This window comes from Psammomys obesus, unplaced genomic scaffold (genome assembly GCF_907164565.1).
Source record: "Psammomys obesus unplaced genomic scaffold, mPsaObe1.curated_primary_1811, whole genome shotgun sequence".
NCBI lineage: Eukaryota > Metazoa > Chordata > Mammalia > Rodentia > Muridae > Psammomys > Psammomys obesus.
Window position 1 is genome coordinate 4,576,388 of NW_026586383.1, and position 20,876 is coordinate 4,597,263.

The following is a 20,876-nucleotide window of genomic DNA, read 5'->3' on the forward strand; positions in this document are numbered from 1 at the left end:
GGGAAGGAGAGGATGGACCCTGCAAGCTCCAGGCATGCACTATGTCCCTGCACAACCCCACAGCATGGACTTTGGTTTCATTTTGTTTTGGTTCAAAACAAGGTCTCACTTCGTAGCCCAGGCTGGCTTCAAGAGCCCAGTGCCAGCCTCCTTGGTGCTGGAAATACAGGTGGTATGGCACCTGACTTTTGAGGGAGATTCCATCATGCTCCTCAGGACAATTTGTGGTAGTTCTTAGGTCTGGAGAGCGGGCCTGGTGGTTAAGAGCACTGGCTGCTCTCGATGAGGACTCAGATTCAATTCCCAGCACTCACACGATGGCTCACAAGCACCTACAGCTCCAATTCCAGGGGATCAAAAGCCGTCGTGTGGCTTCTGAGAGCCCTAAGCACGCTGGTAGCTCACAGGCGTACATGGTAGTCAAACCATTCACACAGGCAAAACAGTAAAGCTAAAAAAAACCCCAAAAAACAAAAACAAAACCCAAAAAACCCTAAAGTTTCCCTTGTTTGTCTAATAATTTGGACTCTAGCTGATCATGGGGTAATTTGTACATTGTGGATAACATGTACATGTGTGTGTGGGCGCACACGTATGTGTGTGTGTGTGTGCCTGTGTGCCTTGTCAGGCAGTTAATGAAGCTGCTGCTTTCCACATGGATGAGACTATCTTGCTTTACAAAGACTTGGGCAAAGGAACCCGAATCCTGCAAATGACGATTGCAAATGACGAATCCTGCCAATGAAGGTGTGGGCAGAGGTTTGTAAGACCCTTGCCTGCTGTTTCCCTCAGGAGCCTTAGTTCAGGATTCTTTGATGACGTGTGTGTCAAGACTTTGTAGAGCTGTGACTACTGAGAATTGGTCATAATTGCCAGAGTAAAGGTATTGATTTATTTTAAAAATGCCTTTTAAGTGAACAGTACTACACAGAACTGTAATATGTTTTGTATTGAGCAGATTGCTTTATTGTTTGTTTGTTTGTTTGTTTTTAGTACTGGGCCTTGAACCAAGGGCTTCATGCTTGTTGATTTAAAAAAAGAAAATCCCGGTTGTTTGATTTTTACCAATAAAGATTCAGGAGCCAGATGCTGGGGTGAAAAATTCACTAGCTCAGAGAGGCAAAGAAAGCAACCAAGTAACCTTCCTACTCAGCTCTCAACCCACAAGGAAAAAGTTCTTTCTCTTTCTCCATGTTGTCTTAAATACCCTTCAACTCAATGCCCCTCCTTTATACCCTGTGCATCTCTCCATCTGTCCTCCAGACTTCCTCTCACTCTCTATGTTCTTTTCCCATGTTCACTTCCTGTCAGCTGGTATCTTGTTCTGCCTCTTGACCTACCCAGGTTAACTTTATTTAATCCAGTTTACAGAAAGCTCTTAGATTAAATTCTAGGGCTGAGCCACACCACAAATACTTGTTTACAGTAAACAGAAAGCTCTCAGATTAAATACTAAGCCACCCCACAATTAGAAACAGGTTTTTACAGTTTTCCAATTTCGTGGTTCACAATGGGATCATGTCACACCAGGTCTTTTAAATGTTTGGCTGCAGCTTCCCAAGTGTTGGCTTTATAAACTCTGTACCACAATGCTCAGCTAACATTCTGCTTTTCTTTTTCATTTTATTTTTTATGACAGGCTTTGCTTACCACAGTGGCTGGCCTTGGAGTGAGATTGTTTCTCAGAACAGTGCATGATTTAAAATTTACGAGTGTAGACCTAATTGACATTGAACCTGTTGTGTAGCTGAGTAGGACCCTGGACTTTTGATCCTCCTGCATTCACTTCCTGAATGCTGGGATTACAAGTGTGCAACACCACGCCCAGCTCATGTGGGGCTGGGGATGGAACCTAAGGCTGTGTGCACCTTCAGTGAACATCCTTCCCACTAAGTTACATCCCTGACCACGCATGACTACTAAAAATAAACAAGTTTTAAAGGGTTTGCCTAAAATTGTCCCAGGACAAAAATTCCCTGTCTGATTTTTTTTTTCCTGCTGGTGTTGGCTATCACCCTGTCATTGGTACTTTTATTCCTGTCTCCTTCATGCCTTTTACTGTTCCAAACGCTTTCCCAGTGGTCTCACTTAATCCTCATCATAACAGTAGTGGCCATGGAACGCAGGAGTGTTTCCAAGCGTCCTATGGAGTTAGTCGTTCTTTGAGAGCCTGAGTGACGAGAACTATCAGTGAGTCCCATTTTATAGGAAAGGAAACGGAGGAGCTGTGAGGTAATGTGCCCACAGTTAGAGTAAGAGGATGTGAGGCTATGTTTTCCTCAGTGTGGGCATGAGCACCTCCACCATTAAACTCCCTTCCTGGGAAGGGCCCTGCTGCCGATGCTCTCCATAGCACCGCCTTTCCGTGAAGCCAAGTGCAATGTTAAGGCTTAAACTCAGCCCCAGGCTCATGTGTTTGAACTAGTGACAATGTTTTGAAAGGTTCTGGAACCTTTAGGAGGTGGAGCCTCGCCAGAGGAAGTGGGCCACTGGGGCCGGGCCTGAGGCTGGCTCTACTTTCCACCTGCCCTCTGCTTCCTGACTGCTGATGTGATGGGACTGTCTTATCTTGTACTTCCTCGAGCCATCTCTTCTCTATGATGGACTGTTTCCTTTCCAACTGTAAGCCAGAATGAGACCCTTTCTCCCTTAGGCTGCTCCGTGTCAGTCACTGAGCAGAAAAGTGATAAACACCTGTGTGTAGACAGTGTTGCTGGCATCAGACGGTAAACTTGCAGCTGGAGACTGACCTGCATGCAGAGCTGACGGTGCGTGATGCATGGTTAAGCACGCTGACCTGTGGTGGCTGCCTCTCGTTGTTTAGAATGGCAAACAAACAAACAAACAAACACAAACCAAATCAAACCAAAAACCTAAGCCTTCACATTTGCTGATAGTGGTGTGGAGTCTTACAGTGTATAGCAGAGTTGACATAGCCCCAGCCCCCTTCTTTTCCCATAAAGGAAGAGCCGCCATTTCCCCCTTCAATGTAGGCTTAAAGTCTCTACCTGCCTCAGCAGTCTTTGCCTCATATCCATGGGCCTATGGATCCTCTTGTTTATTTTACTTAGTGATTGGTCACTGGCCACAAGTCCCTCGAATTTAATGAAAGTCTTTCTTAGGAGGACACTTTGAGGTACAGAAACTGGTCATTAAATACACTCTTGTGTGTATTCCTATATCCCATGAAAACCCCGCTGTGCTCTTTTCACCCTCCCCCACCTCCTCCCAGATCCCATCTACCCAGCTTCACTTCTCCCTCCCTCCCTCCTCCGCCTTTTCAGATAACATCTTAAGACAGCAGATTCCAGATGATTCTTTCTTCAGGCATCCATGAGCTATTTTTTTTCTATGTTAAGATACCTAACTAAAGTTGAGCTGCCACTGCGTTTTCTCACTGTCTGCTATCTCGGTCTTTGTTTTGTTTGGAGAATAATTTTTGAAAGCATCACTGTGGGCTGAGTGACGTGGGGTTCCTTAGTGGTGAAGATGGCAGCCACCAGCCTCAGTCTGAGGGGTATTTCCATCTTCACCCTTCCCAGAATCCCTTCAGCTGGCAGTCCTGGTATGACACGGCAGTGTACTTTAACAGTGATCCTCACGAACTGCTGGGTCTGTGTTCCTCCTTGGGCCCTTTAAGGGACCGCATCTTACAGTATGCCTTCCTTTCTGAGTCTTGGCAGCCAGTGGATCCCTTTCCCTATTTTACCCGTGGCTACCATTTCTCAGCCGAGGGTGGTGTCTGGCAAAGATGGGCACTACTCTGTGGTCAGCAGGAACAATGATGGAGAAGGCAGGATGGCCATTGTTGTTAAGATAACGAACCAGACTTTTCAGAGGCCTTATTAGCCACTCAATGTGAAGGCAAAGGAAATGTCCTTTAAATAAAGGCAACTTTATTAAAATCCGGCATTTGTTTCCACTGAGAGCAACACGTGTTTTAATATAGGAATTGTCATTTTGGATGCAGTATTTGGTGGCTGATGTATTGGTGTGGCGCAGGGGTAAAGGACAGCCTGCTGTCTAAGAAGAGAACCTTGTGCATTTGCTCTGCCTGGTCATTACCTTTCACCGCTTCCAAATATATGTGGAAATAAAGCCAATTTATCCCCAGAGTGAAATACGTGTTTCCATTGTGGTGTTGAAAGAATTACAGTAGGTGTTTATTCTGCAGTTGGGAAACATGAGAAAAATAGCTGAAGAACAGCTAATGTATTTGCTAAAAGCTTCATTTAAAGGTGGGTGAATTAACAGACCATCGGAAAGTCAGAAGGAAGATAATTTGAGAGTTTTCTGGACTCAAAAGGAAATGTGTTTTCCTATTGTAAATGCCATGAGTAGCTACAATTAGACAGCCCCAACCATTGACACAAAAGCAATCACTGAGACATTTTCCTGGGGACAGACAGAATCTAAAGCCAGAAGTATGAGTGTTCAGGGGCCCTTTGGGGATCTGACTGGCATCAGCCTGTCCCAGCCAAGTGCCAAGACAACAGGCTGTGGCCTTTTGTGTGGACTCCAAGGCCTTGCAGTAGGGGAGGCCAGAGCCCTGAGAGGCCGGAGCCCTGAGAGGCCGGGGCATTGTGACTCCAGACCTAGACGTGGGAAGGCAGACACTGGAAATGCTGACAGGACTCCAGGAGTGAGCAGGGCTTTGTGGAGCCTTTGGGAGCCTGACCTGGGAGACAATGATCTGGGAAAATGAGGCCCACATGGCAGGAGGGAGGCAGGAGCGCCGTCAAGCCAGTGGTGGTGTGTTCAGAGTGGGCAGACACAGAGTGAGACCTTGTCTTGGTTTACTCTTCACATGCTGTGCTTTCCAGGCCAGGCCTTTTCCTTTTTGCGTTACTCATTTGGTGACAGTTATGACAGGAAGAAGAAATTTATTCCCATGACCAAGAGAGCTGGCTTAATCACTGCTGCATGAGGGGAGCCAGAGAGTGCTTGAAGGAGAATTGCCTCCTGAGAAGGCGAAAGTCAGGGCTCCTTGAGGTAATTTTAATTTTCACGAAGTTAATTGAAGTGTTAGGCCTGTGGACTTAATGTGAAGGAGTAGAGAGCGGATCAAATCGGGTTGTTTTCTAGCCCTTAGAAACAGCCAGAGGAAAGCGTAAGCTGAGAGGATGTGAACCAAGCCCTCTCTCTCCAAGCCTTACCTAGTCCTGGGAAGTCCCACGGCTTCCGGTACTGAGTCTGTACTGTGAATGACAGGAAGGGATGGTGTGCCTGGGCTTGGGGACGGTGTGCCCCTCTGAGGCGGGTGTCAGTCATTGGTGCAGGGATCCTCTGACTGACAGCGGTGTAGCCCATGGAATCGTGTCACACTGGCACTGGTTTAGGGAAATGCCTTGTTATCTGACAAAAAGTGTTAAGGGATGTTACGGTTGACTCAAGCCCAGCTATCTGCAGCCAGGCACAGTGCTGCTCACCAGAGGGCTCAGCTGCTCAGGCAGCTGCAATGGAAGGTTCCTGGGAGTCAGGAATTTAAGGCCAGTTGGGACAACAGAGAGAGACCCTGTCTCCTCTCCAACCCCCCAAATTCGGATCATCTTTGTATCTCGTGAATTCTATGGGGAGTTAAACATTGTCATTGAGGCTGGTGAGTTGGATTGCAGTGCAAGCCTGGAGACCTAAGCTAGATCCCTAGAACCCGTGTGTGCTGGTCAGGATGAAAGCGCCCATCTCCATCTCGATGCTGTAGGGTTATGTTTGAACACTTGGTGGTCCCAGTTCTGGGAATTGTTTGGGAAGGATTGGGAGGTGTGGCCTCTCTGGAGGAGGTGTGTCACCAGGGCTGGGCTTTGAGGTTTCAAGAATCTGGTTTCCAGTATGCCCTCTGCCTCCTGTTGTGGATCAAGGTGTGAGCTCTCCGCTGGTCCTGCCACCATGCCTTTGCTCCACTATCATGGACTCTAACCCTCCGACATCATAAGCCCAAGTAAATGCTTTCTTCTATAAGTTGCTTTGTGTTTTGGCATCACAACAGACCAGTGGCTAAGACACCACCATAAAGGTGGAAGGAGAGAGCCATCTCGGTAGAGTTGTCCTCTGACCCCTGTGCATGTGCCTTAGCACCCCCCAACGCCACATGCACATAGTAATACAAGGAAGCCTGTATATCTCAAATGGTAATAAATACAATTTAAAGATCATCAGCAGGAGGCAAACCATGTCGCTTGTCTGCTGTATTTGTTAACTCTTTGTTTGTATTGACTGGCGGTTAAGTATTTCAGATAAAAATATTTGGCCTGGGAGGGGTATTTGTGAGTGAAGTGCCCAGTGTACAAACATGGGGGTTGGAGACAGGCAGATCTGTGAGCTCCCTGGCCGGCCAGCCTAGCTGAATCCGAGAAGAACCCCATCTCGGAAAACAGCGCAGAGAGCGACGAGAAGGACATGTGACGTCAGTCTCTGGCCCCCGTGTACCTGTACATGCATGCACCTGATGTACACACATGCTACCACACACAAAGTCTTCAAAGTTCAAAATTAAATTCGCGTTCCTAACAAAGCTAAGCAAAAACAAATACATGCATAAATCATAGCTAGAGAGAGGCAGGGAGAGGAGAGAGCCTGAACTGAAGGGGTGAGTGCGTCTTCTGTCACGTGGCCACTGTTCTCCATGCACTTACTCTGTCAGGTGACTGGAGCAGCAGCAAGCGTCTTCTCCAAAGCCAGCTTTCATTCTAAGTCTGAACCAGGAGAGGCGGGGCCAAGCCACAGAGCTGGGTTGGTACCCGTGGGGGACTTCTTTTGAACATGGAGGGATGGCGAGCCCTTTCCTGGTCGGTTCTTGGCAGCTCTTTCCATGACCATCAGTAAAGCTTCTGCTGCTTGAGCCAGCATGTCTGGGGTTGTACTCTTTCTTCAAGGAGAATATGGAAGCTTGTTTCCTGAACCCCGAAGTCCTCAGCCTTCAGATGCCCCCTCAAAGCCAGCTGTACCCCATCACTCTTCATCTCCAAAACTGAGATTGCATTTCCTTTCTTTGCTTGTTGATTTTAAAAGTGTTTTGTTTTGTCTGTGCTCAAGGTCGGTGGAATCGGGGAAGGAGTGAGAAAGGATTTGGATTGGGATTTTTGCTGGCCTGTTTCCACCCCTGCAAATGGTGGGGGGTGGTTCTCTTGTAAGCACCAGGTACCGTAGATTTTGTGGGTCTGTTATATATTTGAGCACCTGGAGAATTACATTGTGAGAAGTTTGTGTGAGGGGATCATGTTCTTTTTCCTGCAGAATGGTAACTGCAGTTCCATTTACCCAGTGGGGACACAGCCAATATTAATTACTAGTGGCTTATCCCTGAACACAACTGTCCCCTCCAGATTCATGAAGCAGATTCCTGATAAATGCATTTGTCTCTCTAGGGTTTCATTTGTCAAGGTGGCAAAGATGTCAGGGATTTGCCTAGAGGGTGAGGCTCCTGTCTGATCTATTTCTTTCCTCTTTGGAGCACCTTTTCAAGATGCATTTTCATCTTGAAAGTAATTGGCAGGAGTGAGGTTGATTTCAGCTGGGAAACAGAACTATGTGGTGGTCATGCTCTTTTGTGCACCTTTGGAGGCATGCTTGAACCGAACACAGAAGTTAAACTTCAGAAGTAACTGGCTGACATTAACAAGACCAATTTCAGGTCTGACTCTGCTATCTGCATACGTTAGACTCTATATTTTTGTTATTTTGAGTCAGGGTCTCACTGTGTTGCTGGCCTTGGACTCACAATAATGCTTCTGCCTCAGGCTCCCAAGTGCTGCGATTCCAGACCTGAGCACCAGTTAGAATTCAAATATTCTGTATAGTTTTAGCAGCATCCTATTCATCTTGGCAAAATAAAATACTTCCCTGGAAATGAACTACGTTGCTTTGTGATTGCCGTCAGCCTGACCCAGTTTGGAATCTCCTAGGAGACACAGCTACCTCTAGGTGTGTGTGGGCATTTCCAGAGAGTTAATGTAGCTGAGGAAGACAGACTCATCTTGGATGTGGTCTGCACCGTTTAGTAAGCTGGGGCTAAAATGGAAGAAGCTTTGGTCTCTGCTTCCCCTTTGTAGCTGCACTGTGACCAGCTGTCACACCCCCGCCACCGCCTCATCTTTGCTACCCTTCGGATCTCTTCAAGATGTGCTCCAGAATAAACCTTTCCTACTTTTCAGTTGCTTTTTGTCAGCGTTTTGTAGTGGAAAGAAAAGCAGCTAGGGCAGTGAGCTAACTATCAGGAAACTTGGTGCTTCTTTGAAATGGTCCAGTCTCACACATGTTGACCTGTGGCCTGTGCAAGCTCATTCTGTTAGATGCTGTAAGGGGAAGTCTAGGGCTCAAAGCAGAGGTCATCGAGGCTTTGGGGGGTTCGGTTTTACTTGGTAGAGGTGTGGTGGTATTTGATTAGGGTAGGTGGTATTTGATTTAGTATGTTGGCTGAGCCGCTCTGTGCCTCGTGACTAGGTTTTCCGGTCCGAAACTTTTGCCGGAGGGTCTTTGCCGTCTCTCTGGGGTGTCCTCCTGTTCAGGAGGAGCTGGCCATGAGGAAGCTGCTGAGCTCCTATGCCCGCTTCCCTCAGGTGGAGGCCCGAGGTGGTGGAGCTCGGATGGGGTGTGAGGCAGAGCTGTGGGGTCTGGGCGGTTGGAGCAGCCTGTGTGACCCCGGCAGTGAGAGGGGATCCCTGAGCCATTTTCTTCTGTCGCGTTATCTCCGCTTCCCTTGTGGCCAGGGCAGAGCTGGGGAGATTGGGGCCTGTGGGTATGAAAGGCCCCCCCTGCAGTGGCTCTGCTGTCATTCACGGCAGTGCCTGTTAGAGATGAGGTGGGAGAAAGGACAGAACATAGCCATGAGTTATATGTTAGCAGGGTCACTGTGGATGGGCCCTCTCCCTCCTAATCAGTAGCTGTAAAATCAGGGCTGGTTGGACACTAATTACTGGTCAAGAGAATAAGACCTGAGTCTTGACCGTGGCCCTGGGTGGAGACATAACATTTTGAACTGTCTGGAAATTCATTAATAGATTAAATGTCTAAAAAAAAATAATAAAACTCACATAAAATTACTGTCTAGGGCTAGGGGTACAGCTTGGTTGGGAGAGTCCTTGCCTCGCATTCGTGAGTCCCTGGATCCAACCCCCAGCACCTCATGAAAGGACTGGGCTGGCATAGGCCTGTGATCCCAGACTTTGAGGGGCAGAGGCAAGAGGATCAGACATTCTAGGTCGGTCCGTGGCTGTAGAAGGAGTCCGAGGCCAAGCTATGATGCACAAAACCCTGTAAAAAACAAACAACAAATAGACAAAAACCGCTGTCTAGCTGGAGGTTGTTGAGTAAAAAACTAGAACACACGGTTGGTCCCTCCAGTGAGGAGGAGCAGCTTGGGTTGTCTAGAGGCTTTAGAAGCAGGGTCAAGCCTTCTAATACACTGATGAACCAGTGCTCTCTTTGGCCATTGTCCCGTCACCCTTGCCGTGAGAGATGCTGAGCACAGTGCAAAGATGCCATGCCTCAGGTGGGTCAAGTCAGAGCTGCTTGGCATCAAGAGTCCCGAGACCCGGTTGCCCTTGTCCTGATGTTTGGGGTTTAGAAAAGGGTTTTCCAAAGCAGGAAGGGACTGTCTGTCAAAAGTGGTGAGCAGTGCGCCTATGGTTTTTCTAGGAACCAGGATGTCTTCAGCTGTGGCTTTCAAGTGGTTGCATCAAAGGCAAGCTGTCCTGGGAGCCTGACTCCTTGGCTCATTGTGGTAACTGATAGTGAACTCCTTTGTTACCCCGGCTTTTGTGATCAGCAAACATGCACATAACCTTTGCACTTTCCACAAATAGGTAATAAAAATCATGGTGGCTTTGGCTTCTGGCGGCTTCTCAGATGATTTGCTATGGAGGAAGCAGTTAGGTCTCAGCCCCAGACAAACTGCTGAGGTGCCTATTTAATGTATCAGAGTGATCACTGGCCCCAGGTTCTCCCTGCATCCCTCAGTCCCTACCTGTTACAGGGCCCTCCTGGCTGGAATACTTCATCCACTCCCCTAAACTTCTCCAGCCCAGGGGCTGCCCTTCCCCATATCATCCCAACATTTTGGCTACCTGGCCCTTTCATCTACCCTGTGTATGCATTCCTCTCCTCTGCCATAAATTCTCATCTCTCACTCTGCACTCTGGGTATCCTGTCTGGATGTTTTCTACCCAGGTCACAAGGACCCAAGGGCCTTGAGAGTGCGGAGCACAATCCCAGAGATGAAAAGAGGGAGGGGACTGTAGAAAGCCAAGGGGTGCTGGTCCGAGTTCTCCGGGTGAATGTCCAGCTTGTGTTCCCTGGAGCTCCAGGTGGACCTGTCCGGGAGAATGCCCAGCGGGTTCAGAGCTGGTGCCTGAGGCCTGGAGAGGGGATGTGGTTCTGTGGGTTGGCAGTGACCTCAGGCACTCACTGGGTTTCATTGGCTCACAGACCTGTTGGGTGGAAAGTCTGTCTGTTGTTGGTTTGGTTTGGTTTTTTTTTTTTTTTTTTTTTTTTTTTTTTCGAGACAGGGTTTCTCTGTGTAGCTTTGGCTGACCTGGGCTGGTTTGTAGCCTGGGATGCCTGTCACCAAGCCTGATGACCCGAGTTCAAACCCCAAAACCTACACAGTGAAGAGACCCAACTCTGACCTCCACAGGCATGCTATGGCCCATGTGTGCCCACATATGTGCATACCCTAAACATAAAATTTTTCTTAATATTTAAAATTTTCATATCCTGTAAAGAGAATTTAAAGAAATAAGATTAAAGGGATAAACTGGATGTGATGGCTCCAAATTGCAATCACAGCACTAAAACGTGGCCTGGAATTCACAGCAGTCTGCCTGCCTCTGCCTCCCTGAGTGTGGGCTAAAGCATGCGCCACCAGAGAAGTCTGGTTCCTAAGAGACCTTCCTGTGTCCCCGGGTTCTCGAAGTCCCTCTCCATCACCGGGTGACTTCTGCCGCACACTAGACCACACCCAGCTGTGCCCTTCTAAAGGAAAACATTCGTGGACCCCCGTCAGTGTTTTTGTTAATTTTTGCTGCTACCGTAAGTTTTGAGAAAGGGTCTCACAGTGTAACCCAGGCTGGCCTGGAGCCCAGTGTATATAGCTCAGGCCAGCCTCATGCTCGTGGCAGACCTCCCGTGTCTGATGTTTTAGATTTGCTTACATTTTCTTCATAGGATATGAAAAATTAAAATATTAGAAAGCAATTGTGTTTAGGGGTATGCACATATGTGCGCACACATGGGCCATAGCATGCCTGTGGAGGTCAGAGTTGGTTCTCTCCACTGTGTGGGTTTTGGGGTTTGAACTCAGGTCATCAGGCTTGGTGGCAGGGCATATTTGCCTACCTCAAAATGTAGCCCTGGGTGTCCTGGTACTCGCTCTGTAGACCTGGCTGGCCTCCAAGTCAGAGATCTGACTGCCTCTGTCTCCTGAGTGTTGGGGTCACAGGCATGAGCCACTACCATCCAGCCTGAAAAACTAATTTTTTTCTTTACGTATATGCTTAAATGTGTGAACACTGAATTAAAACAGTGAAATGCTAATTTGGGCAGCTCGAACTCCTGAGGAAAGACAGGTTGGGGTCATTTTTCTTTGAATGCCAAGTGTGTGGTATTTACTAAAGGCCTTAGAATGTTAAATACTGTTAAGCCCTGCAAATCCTCTTCCAGTAATTTAAGAAAAATCATTTAAAATGTGTGCTAAGACTTAGCCGCAGAGAGGTGTTTTGAGCTGTGGTTTGCTCAACAGAAAAGTGTTGGGGATCATTGTGAGGCGTAGCTGAGGGGATTTGGGGATCTGGGCAGAAATGGAGGCCCAGGTGTGGGGGGTTATGTGGGGAGGGAAGTTGCATGGGAGAGGGGCGATAGAATGAGCTGCAGTATTTCAAGTAGAGATTCACCACAGAGATTAGATGGCTTTGTTTGTAGAATTTAAAAGGCTGCATGCAGTTTGTGATTTAGTGTTGTTTTTGCCCTTTGCCCTTTGCCCTCTGCCTGGGGCAATTTCGAGCTAGTTTATAAACATTGCTGGAATTTCCTGGCCCAGCTTGCCTTTACACCACAGAGGAGCCAGAACAGGCCCAGAGGTGGCAGCCCCACCCGGCAGCATGCTTTCACTTTTTCCCTCACAAAAATCTTCCATAAAGGCCAGCTGTTACAATGTTGAAATGGAGAAATGCTATTATCCTGCCCTTCCTCACAGGCATGGCAGCGGACAGAGATGGCTTAAGTCACTCCGTAATGGTCAAAGTTAGCAAAGGCCTCTGATGTCCAAAGTGAATCGGCTGGGAATCCCGAGGGGAACCGAGCAAAGCAGTAGTGAATGTGGCTCTCCGGCCAGTTTTCTGAAAACAGGAATGGGTCCTGTCCTGTCTCAGAATAAATTCACGCAGCTTTCCGACCAGCCACTCAGGTCTGTGTGACACTCTTCTTCCAGTGGAGTGGCTCCAGATGCCTGCCTTTGCACGCCCCAAATTGGTGTTGTCAACTTAAAAGTTCATATTCAAGAACCCTGCAACTGAGTTACAAACACAGAGCGGGGCTGGGCAGGGTGGGTTCTGGTCAAGGCGGCCCTGCCCATCACTGACCCATTATTGTCTGGGCTCCATGCTCTCCTGTCAAAAACTTGAAGGCTCTTCCTAGGCTGCCTCTCTAGCTGGCACCAGCCTTCCGCCTTTTTCTTCTCCCAGTGTGAGATTCTTGGGGAGAAATCCCAATTTCTTTGGAACCACATCCCCAGTGGCCTCATAGCCAAAGTGGGGAGAGAGGACAGTGCCTCTTGAGATAGGTTGATTGCTTCGGTACCATGATACTAAGATTCTTTGGACTGACATACACAAGGCTGTGATTTGCATTATGGCCTGGGACTTTCCCTGCAGTGAACTTTGCCATTCCAGGTTGATATGCTCGAAGGGAGGAGGGAGCAAAGCTGGGATGCTCCAGGGAAGGAGGAATTGCAAGTGTGAGGCCAGGACTCACTGTGCCCAGTCCGCAGAATCATGAGAAAAGCCACCGCAGATGGTAATGTCAGCTCTTCGGGCGTCTTTCTACAGAGTTATTCATTTGATGTATTTGAATGTTTTTGTCTGCATGTTTGTATCTGTACTACGTGCGTGCCTAGTGCCCAAGACATTCAGAACAGGGCATTGGATCCCCTGAACTGGAGTTAAGAACGGTTCTGAGTCTCCAAGTAGGTGCTGAGAGTTGAACCTGGGTCCTCTGCGATGAGCCATCTCCAGCTCTCTAAATATCAACAGGAGAATCTCCTGATCAGACAAGGCCATTTTTACTGCTCAGTACTGGGGGGGGGGGGGGGGGTTGGGGCTTTGGTCATGTTTCTGAGGGAGGAGACAAGGTCAGGATATTGAGAGTTGGAAGTTTGGTTTACAGTGTGGGGACCGGATTAAGATGAAAGATCTGGATGTAGCAATCTAGATGTTCGACAGCAAAGGCACAGGAGACAACCCACACGTGCACATACACACAGGAACGCTTGCACACGCTTGCACATGCATAATGGAACTTTTTCACCCAGGAAGGATGGAGTTGTGTTGTTTACAGGGAAACGGATGCTCCATTTGTCAATGCCTCTAAAGGGTGCTAGTAAACAGAATTGACACCTTAGTTAGCCACTTGGACCCAAAGTGGAGACTTAGCAGTGGCTCGGAAAACTAGGGACAGATGCCCAACAAAGTCACTTTGCCAGTGGGATTGGTTGCTCCATCTACTTCCAAGCAGGGTAGATTGAGTTACAGAAAGCCCCAGGCAGCTGGTGCAGGCTCTGCCAACCAAAGCAAGCAGCTTGGCCGTGGCTTGGCTCCTGATCTCGAAGCAGGAATCTGTAGTCACGAGGCATGGAGCCCAGTGTTATGTAAAGGATGGATGACTGACCTTGTTGGCACCAGCCTTCACAGGTACCTCAGAAACCAACATCCAGGTTAGCAGTCGCCAAATGCCGGAAGCAGGGACAGAGGAGGCCCTTGTCTGTCCATCCCCCGCTGCAGCTTTTTCAGCTCTTTCAGGGAGGATTGAAACTTGTGGGCTTGTGATGCTGTGTAGTATTCTTGGTTTCCACGCAGCCAATGACCCTCTTAGCACTGATTTGATTCTGAAGTGTGCATCGCCTCTGCAGGTGTTATGGAGACTGGCCCCGGGGTTTCCCACTTCCCGTGAAGTAGGTTACCTGTGAAATGCAGCCCATATTTGTGCCTTTGATATTTAATTTGGGATATCATTTTTGTGCCTGTTACAGGTTGATAGCCTTAAGAAGCCAAATGCCAGAATGAATTGAAATTTGTGCTTTCTTTGTTCTTTAAGGAAAAAAAAAGAGAGAGAGAGAGGTGTGTGTATGTGATAGGTCAGAGGATAACTTGTGGGAGTTAGTTCTCTTTTCCACCATGTAGGTCCTGGCTAGGTTTGGAGGTAAGTGCTTTCACCCACAAAGCCATCTCGCTACCCCTGGTTTTGCTTTTCTTTTCCATGGATAGGTATTTTGTCTGCATCTCGGTCTGTGCACTGTGTGTGTAGTGCCCTTGGAGGCCAGAAGAGGGCATCACATCCCCTGGAACTGGAGTTGTCTTCTCTTTATTTTCAGTGCTCAGTTTACTGAGAAAGATGACTAAAGCCAGCAGGTGCCTCATACCAGGCAAAGAGTTGCTCCAGGGGGCGCTGTTGACATTTAGCATAGTTGGGTCCCTGTGCAGGTCTGCAGGTCTGCAGGTCCACCCTAGCCTTCCTCTACTGGGCTCAGTCCACTTCCATTGTTGTAAACTCAGCCTCCTCAACACCTTTGCCAAAGGTCCTCTGCTCTGGCACTAGCCCTTGGTAGATACTGTTGAGTGCTTCCAGAGGGCTGATGTGTGCCCATCTCTGGGCTCATGCGTCTGTGGCAGTAGAATAGAATACCCTATAAGCCTGTTTTGTGCTTTTATTACCTAAGAGTTACATAGTAGCTTATGCTTGCAGAATAGCAAGTACTCATCCTGTACAATGTCATTGGAATATGGGTCTCTTTGTTGATTAAAACTGAGAATCTTCCATATTAGTTGGCAATTTTATCTTGCTTACCTTTTCTGTTAAGCTTTATAGCGCTGTTCATAATAGGAAAATATATAATGGATTATAGGCTTCATCATTATTTTTTTTTGACACTTCATTTTTCTGAGACTAAGTTTTATGGTAGGAATTTTGAGAAAGTGCTGAGTCCTACATATAGTATCAAATCCAGTTTTCTCGGTTAGCAAGTGTACATACAGTTGGCCGTCAGTGAGCACGCAGATATTTTATCTGGTTTGAAATTAATCTTAACCAGTTGACGGTGTCTCTTGGCAAGCTGAAGGTGATAAGGAGGTATTGTTCCTTAGTAACGTGAAGGACCTAGAAGGCTAAAACCCTATTGCACTTACTGAACATAATGGTTTCTTTATACTTTGGGTCCTAAGTGAATTTCCTTGAACTTCACTGAGAGAACTTCATTGTTGGGATTCCATTTTTCAACCTGCATCTGGGATTTCTCAGTGGCACAGAGTGGACAGTGGGCCCTGTCCACCTGCCCGTGTCACTGAGTAGAGCAAACAGTGACACTGGAGGAAGAGGAATGATTCAGAAACTGACGCTGCAAAGGAGGGTTGGGGTGCAAGGAATCCAGCTAGAGTTGCAGTTCTCTCTCTCTCTCTCTCTTTTTAGACAGTCTTTGGTTTCCATGTCTGGCTGTGAATTTTCAGTGTCCCTCCTAAATCCCCAAACAGCACCATCCATTGGCGGCCTGTGGAGTAGTGTGGGTCCAAGCCCGCTTCCTGCGGTTCCAACAGTTGCTGCTGCTTTCCAGGTGGATTCATCATGCTGGTGGTGACAAGAATCCTCAGTTTGACAGGGGCAGAGCAGGAAATGTCACTGTACGCTGAGGATAGGTTTTGTAGGAAATGGGCCAGGAGAGCAACGGGCCAGTGACAGCAGTGCAGGTGCTGGTCCTGCTCATCAGCAGCCGAGAGACCTTGGCCTGTGGTTTTCACACTCCCTTCTTGGAGTGACTGTTTGCTGCATGTGCCGCCTCACATTTCACGCCCTTCATCCTGTTCAGTGGGACAAGCCGCAGAATAACAAGGGGCCCGGATGACACAAGAGAGCCGCTGAGGACTTAGCTGGCCTTGTGGAGGGCTCTCCCCTTGACATGCCCTTCGAGACACTGTTTGCCTTGTGATAAGCCTGCCAATCGAACACTGTGCAGACCACGGGGAGGGCTCCCTAGTTTTGTCACGGCCGAGCCAGGGCGTGGGGCTGAGTCTGCCATTCCGATTCCTCAATGTCCCCTTCTTCCCTGGGTCTCACGTGGTGACAGAAAGTCATGTCCCTTGTAGTCACTGTGTGGCTGGTGTGGCAGTGGCTGCACTGGACCTTTCCTCAGATCGGCTCCTGATTGTGCTCCACTTTGGGTTGGCAGTGCTTGGAGGTGACCGACTGGAAGGGAAGTGAGAGACAACCCTTGCTCTCAGGAGACCCCACCTCAGGAACAGAGTGTTAGGGTTGCGAAGACCTCAGCTCTGTCTTTAAAGGCATCTCTTGGCCCAGGTTGGCTTTGAGCTCACGGTGTAGCAGAGGATGACCTTGACCTTCTGACCCTCCTGCCTCTTCCTTCCTAGTGCTGGGATTACAGGCATGCAACACTATGCCTGGTTTTCTGTGGTGCCGGGGATTGAACCCAGAGCTCTGTGCATGCCAGGCAAGGACTCTACCAACCGAGCTGTCTCCCTAATCCAGGGCTTCTGGGTTTTAGTGTATTTGCTATTGACATTTCCTGAATGGCTGTGAAGTAGTACCTAATGGCCCTGTCATTGCTTCCTGGCTCTGATGTCATTCTGACATTTTCTTTGGGTCAGTGTGTTGGGGTATAAATAGATGGATCCAGACACAGCCACCTGGGCCTGGCCACCACAGCAGAGGCCGAGTACACAGAGCACCCTGTGGGAGGAGCCTCCCACCTCCCTCCCGCCTCGAAAGGACCAGCCCTCCTCACCTCCGTTGTCCTTGTTTTCTAGATGATGAACCAGGTGGAGGGTCAGCAGAAGAACCTGGTGCATGCGATCGAGGCTCTGCCAGGCTCCGGCCCCCTCACTGCCCTGGACCAGGACCTGCTTCTCCTCAAGGCCACCTCCGCTGCCACCCTCAGCTGCCTCGGCGAGTGCCTCACCCTGCTGCAGCAGAGCGTCCGCCAGGCCGGCCCGCCCAGCCACAAGCCAGGAGCCTCGGGTGAGCGCTGCACTCCTGGCCCCTGAGCTTGTCCAGTGGAGATGTGGAACGCTCTGTTTGTGTATGTGTGCTCCGCATCCCAGCCATCCGTTCAGCCTCAGTTTTCTGAGGCAGGCTCTCTCTGTGTAGCCCGGGCTGGCCTTGATCTTATGGTGGTCCTCCTGCCTCAGCATTCTTAGTGCTGCAGTTGTAGGTGTGGTCCACCATGCCCTACATTTTCACTCTCCATCTGGCTCTCCTTTGGGCCAGCCAAGTCTCCATGCCTCCTCCCCCATGTGCCGTCCTATGAAAATGCATCCAGAGTGTGTCCGCAGACCGCCAGGGCTCCTTGCAGACGTGGCAGCCCGCCCTGATTTTCACTCTGTTCATGACTCTTGCCCGCAGTGCTCCGCTTTTCAGATCCGTCTCTGGGTCCCCTTCCCCCAGCATTTCTGTGGCGTGCATCCGACGCAGCTTACCAGCTCCTCCAGATGACGCGCCCTACTCATGTCCCGTTCACCCCCCCCGTAAAGTATGGGTTCATACCAGTCCCTTGAGGGACAGTGTCATGCAGGCCTCCCTTGGGGGCTGGTCATGTGGGAGGATTTTGCTGAAGAACATCCCAGAAGCATTGCTAGTTCCTTTTCCAGAAGCCAGAGACAGGGACATAGAGCTGTGAGAGAATTCAGACCCATCTGAGGATCGAGTAGTAAGCGGACGTAAAGAGCTTGAGAGGAGAGGGCTGGGGAAGTGGAGGGCTCCACCGGTGAAGCAGTCAAGACAAACCAAAACCAAAACATAAATCATCTCAGCCTTTGGAGAGATGGCTCACGGTTAAGAGCACTCGGCAAAGCTAGGGACCCGACCCCCACATCAGGTGGCGCATAGGGAATCTGGTGCTCTCCTCTGGCCTCTACAGACACCTCCACTCGTGCAGGTTTACACCGACCCCTGTGCCACACACATACACATTATTAAAAATAAAAGATCGGTAGACAAGACTGTCCAGCCACTGTGCCCAAGGGCCCACCTATCTCTGCTTCCCCAGACCTGGACCACAAGCTCAGGAGTATACCTGCTTTTTGGTTTTTACGTGGGTGCTGGAGGTCAGGCTCGGGTCCTCAGGGCTGCACAGCAACACTCTCCACTGAGCTAACATGCCTGCACGTTGGAAGGCAGTTTGCTCGCCGCTGAACACAGGAGCTGTACAGTACACTGATGGAGACGTGTTTACGTCTGAGGAGGGCCAGGATGGGTGGAATCAAAACCTTTCAGGGTTTTCGTGGCTGTCGGACCTGCAGCTTACCAAACACCCCTGTGTGTAAGTCTGATTTACCCATGGGTTGGCTTTCTGATTCTTAATCAGTTTTTATTTTTTAATCAAAGTGATTTTTCACACACACACACACACACACACACACACACACACACACACACACACATCCCTCTCTCCCACCTCCTCTCTCCTCCTTTCTTTCCCCACCTTTCTGTCCACCCCACCTCTATGTTTTTTTTCTTACTCTCCCAACTCCTGTTTTAAACTCAGGTAGCCCAGATGGATGTTGAATTTGCTCTGTGGCCAAGGACCTTGAACTTCTGCTCTTCCTGCGTCTACCTCCCAGTCTCTGGGAATAGAAGCTACTATTTATGCTGTGCTGGGGACTGAACCCAGGGCTTTGCAGAGGCTAGGCAAGCACTCCACTGAGTTCCACCCCTGCTCCTTGTGATGGCCTAGTAGCTCATCTCCCATAACATCTCAGAATGCCACCTGGGAAGCTGGTCAGCTGAGGTGCCGATGTCTGCGCTCCGGCCCCTCTTCTGTTCCAAGCTTGCTTTCAGACGTACCTGCTTTCCTTCCGTGCAGCCTGATTCCCAGGCCCACCTCAGATGGTGGCACATTGAATGTTTTCAGAGCGGTCTGTGAGGAAAAATAATAAAGTGACTGGGCTTTTCGGTCAAGTCTTGAAGCATGCAGCTCTCTTGCCATTCCTGCCTGTTCTGCGTCAGCAGCGCAGTGGGGACCTGGGCCTGGTTGGGAGGAGCCCAGGGTCTGTCTTCCCTAGCTTAGATCTAGTCAAAAAGTGGGCAGAGACAGGCCTGGAGCTCAGGGCTGAGACTGCACCTGGGTTGCCAGCGTTGAGGTGAATTGAAGCTTGAAGGGACTTGGGGTGCAAAGGACTCTGTTTTCCTCCTTGTTGGGTACTTACCACCAGGCTTATTGTTCAGGGAGTGAAATCCAGCCCCAAGCAGGGGCTGTAACCACACAGTTTGGTTCAGAGTCGGAGCCAGACCTTCCTGGCCAGTTGGTCATGAAGTGGGTTTGGGGGATGGGGGTGCCGGCAGAGCCCCGGTGGGCCTGCATGAGGACGGAAGCAGGACAGGCGACGGGAGAACCAGAACAGAAAGCAGCTGTCTGCTTACCCTTGCCCACATTTCAGAACGGTTTCCTTCTCTCCCAAGATCCCTGGAAAGTGCTGTTGGGGAGAGTTAAATGTGATCACACAGCTCCTCTGGGCCTTCCTGGCAGACTGCTTCCCTTTTCTCCTCTTCTGCCGCCCAGCACCTTCCTTTTCTGTCTGCTCCCTTCTTCTGGTGTTGCTGCCCACCACCAGTCACTTTTACTTCACGGCTTGACGCCAAGATAGAAATGCAGTCACACTGGCAGCCAGTGAGGTAGGCAGGAAAAGCTACAAGCTAGCCTCGAAGTAGGTTTCAATGGGTAAGATTTGAATCAGTCAAAACGATGTTTCCGAGTAGCTATTTTCTCCGTAAAGAAAGCATCCAGTCAGGAACTGGGAGATGGCTGTGTTAGTACAGCTCTTGTCATGTAAGCATGGGGACCGGAGTTCATGTACTTGAAATCCCATTGGATTGGGGAGGTAGAAGCAGAAGGAATCCGACTGGCCAGCCAGGCTAGTTCAGTCAGCAAGTTCCTGGTCACATGAGGGAGACACTGCCTCAGAAGCACCAGGTGGCAGCACCCGAGGACTGACTGGCTGAGGTCCCCTCCGGCCTCTCCACACGTGTGCTCACCACTTCTCTATGCGTGTGTCCATCAGGAACACAAGCTTTCTCGCCCAGATAGGCCTCACACTTTCTCCGCTTTGGAGGTTACAGCCTGCGTCGGGAAGCCCTAAAGGTTTACTGACCCCGAGCGACGAGGTCACCAGGAGCTGGCAGGTGAGGCTTCCAGGGGCTGTCACCGGTCACAGCCTCTGGGCAGAGGTCTAGTGACACTCAGCACCCTGAGGCTCCTGAGAGACACACGACTCCAAGACATTTCAGCCAAACTTCTGTTTTTAAGGTTCCATGTAGAGCCGAGCAGAGTGGCACACACCTGTGATCCCAGCACTTGGGAGACAGGTAGATTGCATGTTCGAAACCAGCCTGGGCTACACAGGGGCTCCAAAAAGGGGGGGAAAAGAGAAAGAAAATGCAGCCTATTTCTCTGCTCGCCTGGAAATGCCTCTCGCTGAAGCAGATACTTATGTCTTTAAGTGCCAGTGGTTGGACATCCAAGCCAGGCTCAGCTGATGGGGTTTCTTCTTCCACACTGATGGCCACTTCCCTCTCCAACACTGTCATGAGTTTTCCCCTGCTGTGTGTGCATATGTGTGTGCATGTGTGTGTGTGTGTGTGTGTGTGTGTGTGTGTGTGTGTGTGTGTGT

At 49.4% G+C, this 20,876-nt stretch overlaps 1 protein-coding gene across 2 annotated transcripts in view; it reads left to right on the top strand.

The window, feature by feature from the left end:
• Osbpl10 (oxysterol binding protein like 10) overlaps positions 1–20,876 on the top strand; it is a 196,812-nt gene that overhangs the window by 120,063 nt on the left and 55,873 nt on the right. For both annotated transcript variants that reach the window (XM_055601643.1, XM_055601642.1), the window contains one exon: positions 17,019–17,229. In XM_055601643.1, coding sequence (XP_055457618.1) covers positions 17,019–17,229 — 211 coding nt within the window. The remainder of the gene's footprint in view (positions 1–17,018; positions 17,230–20,876) is intronic.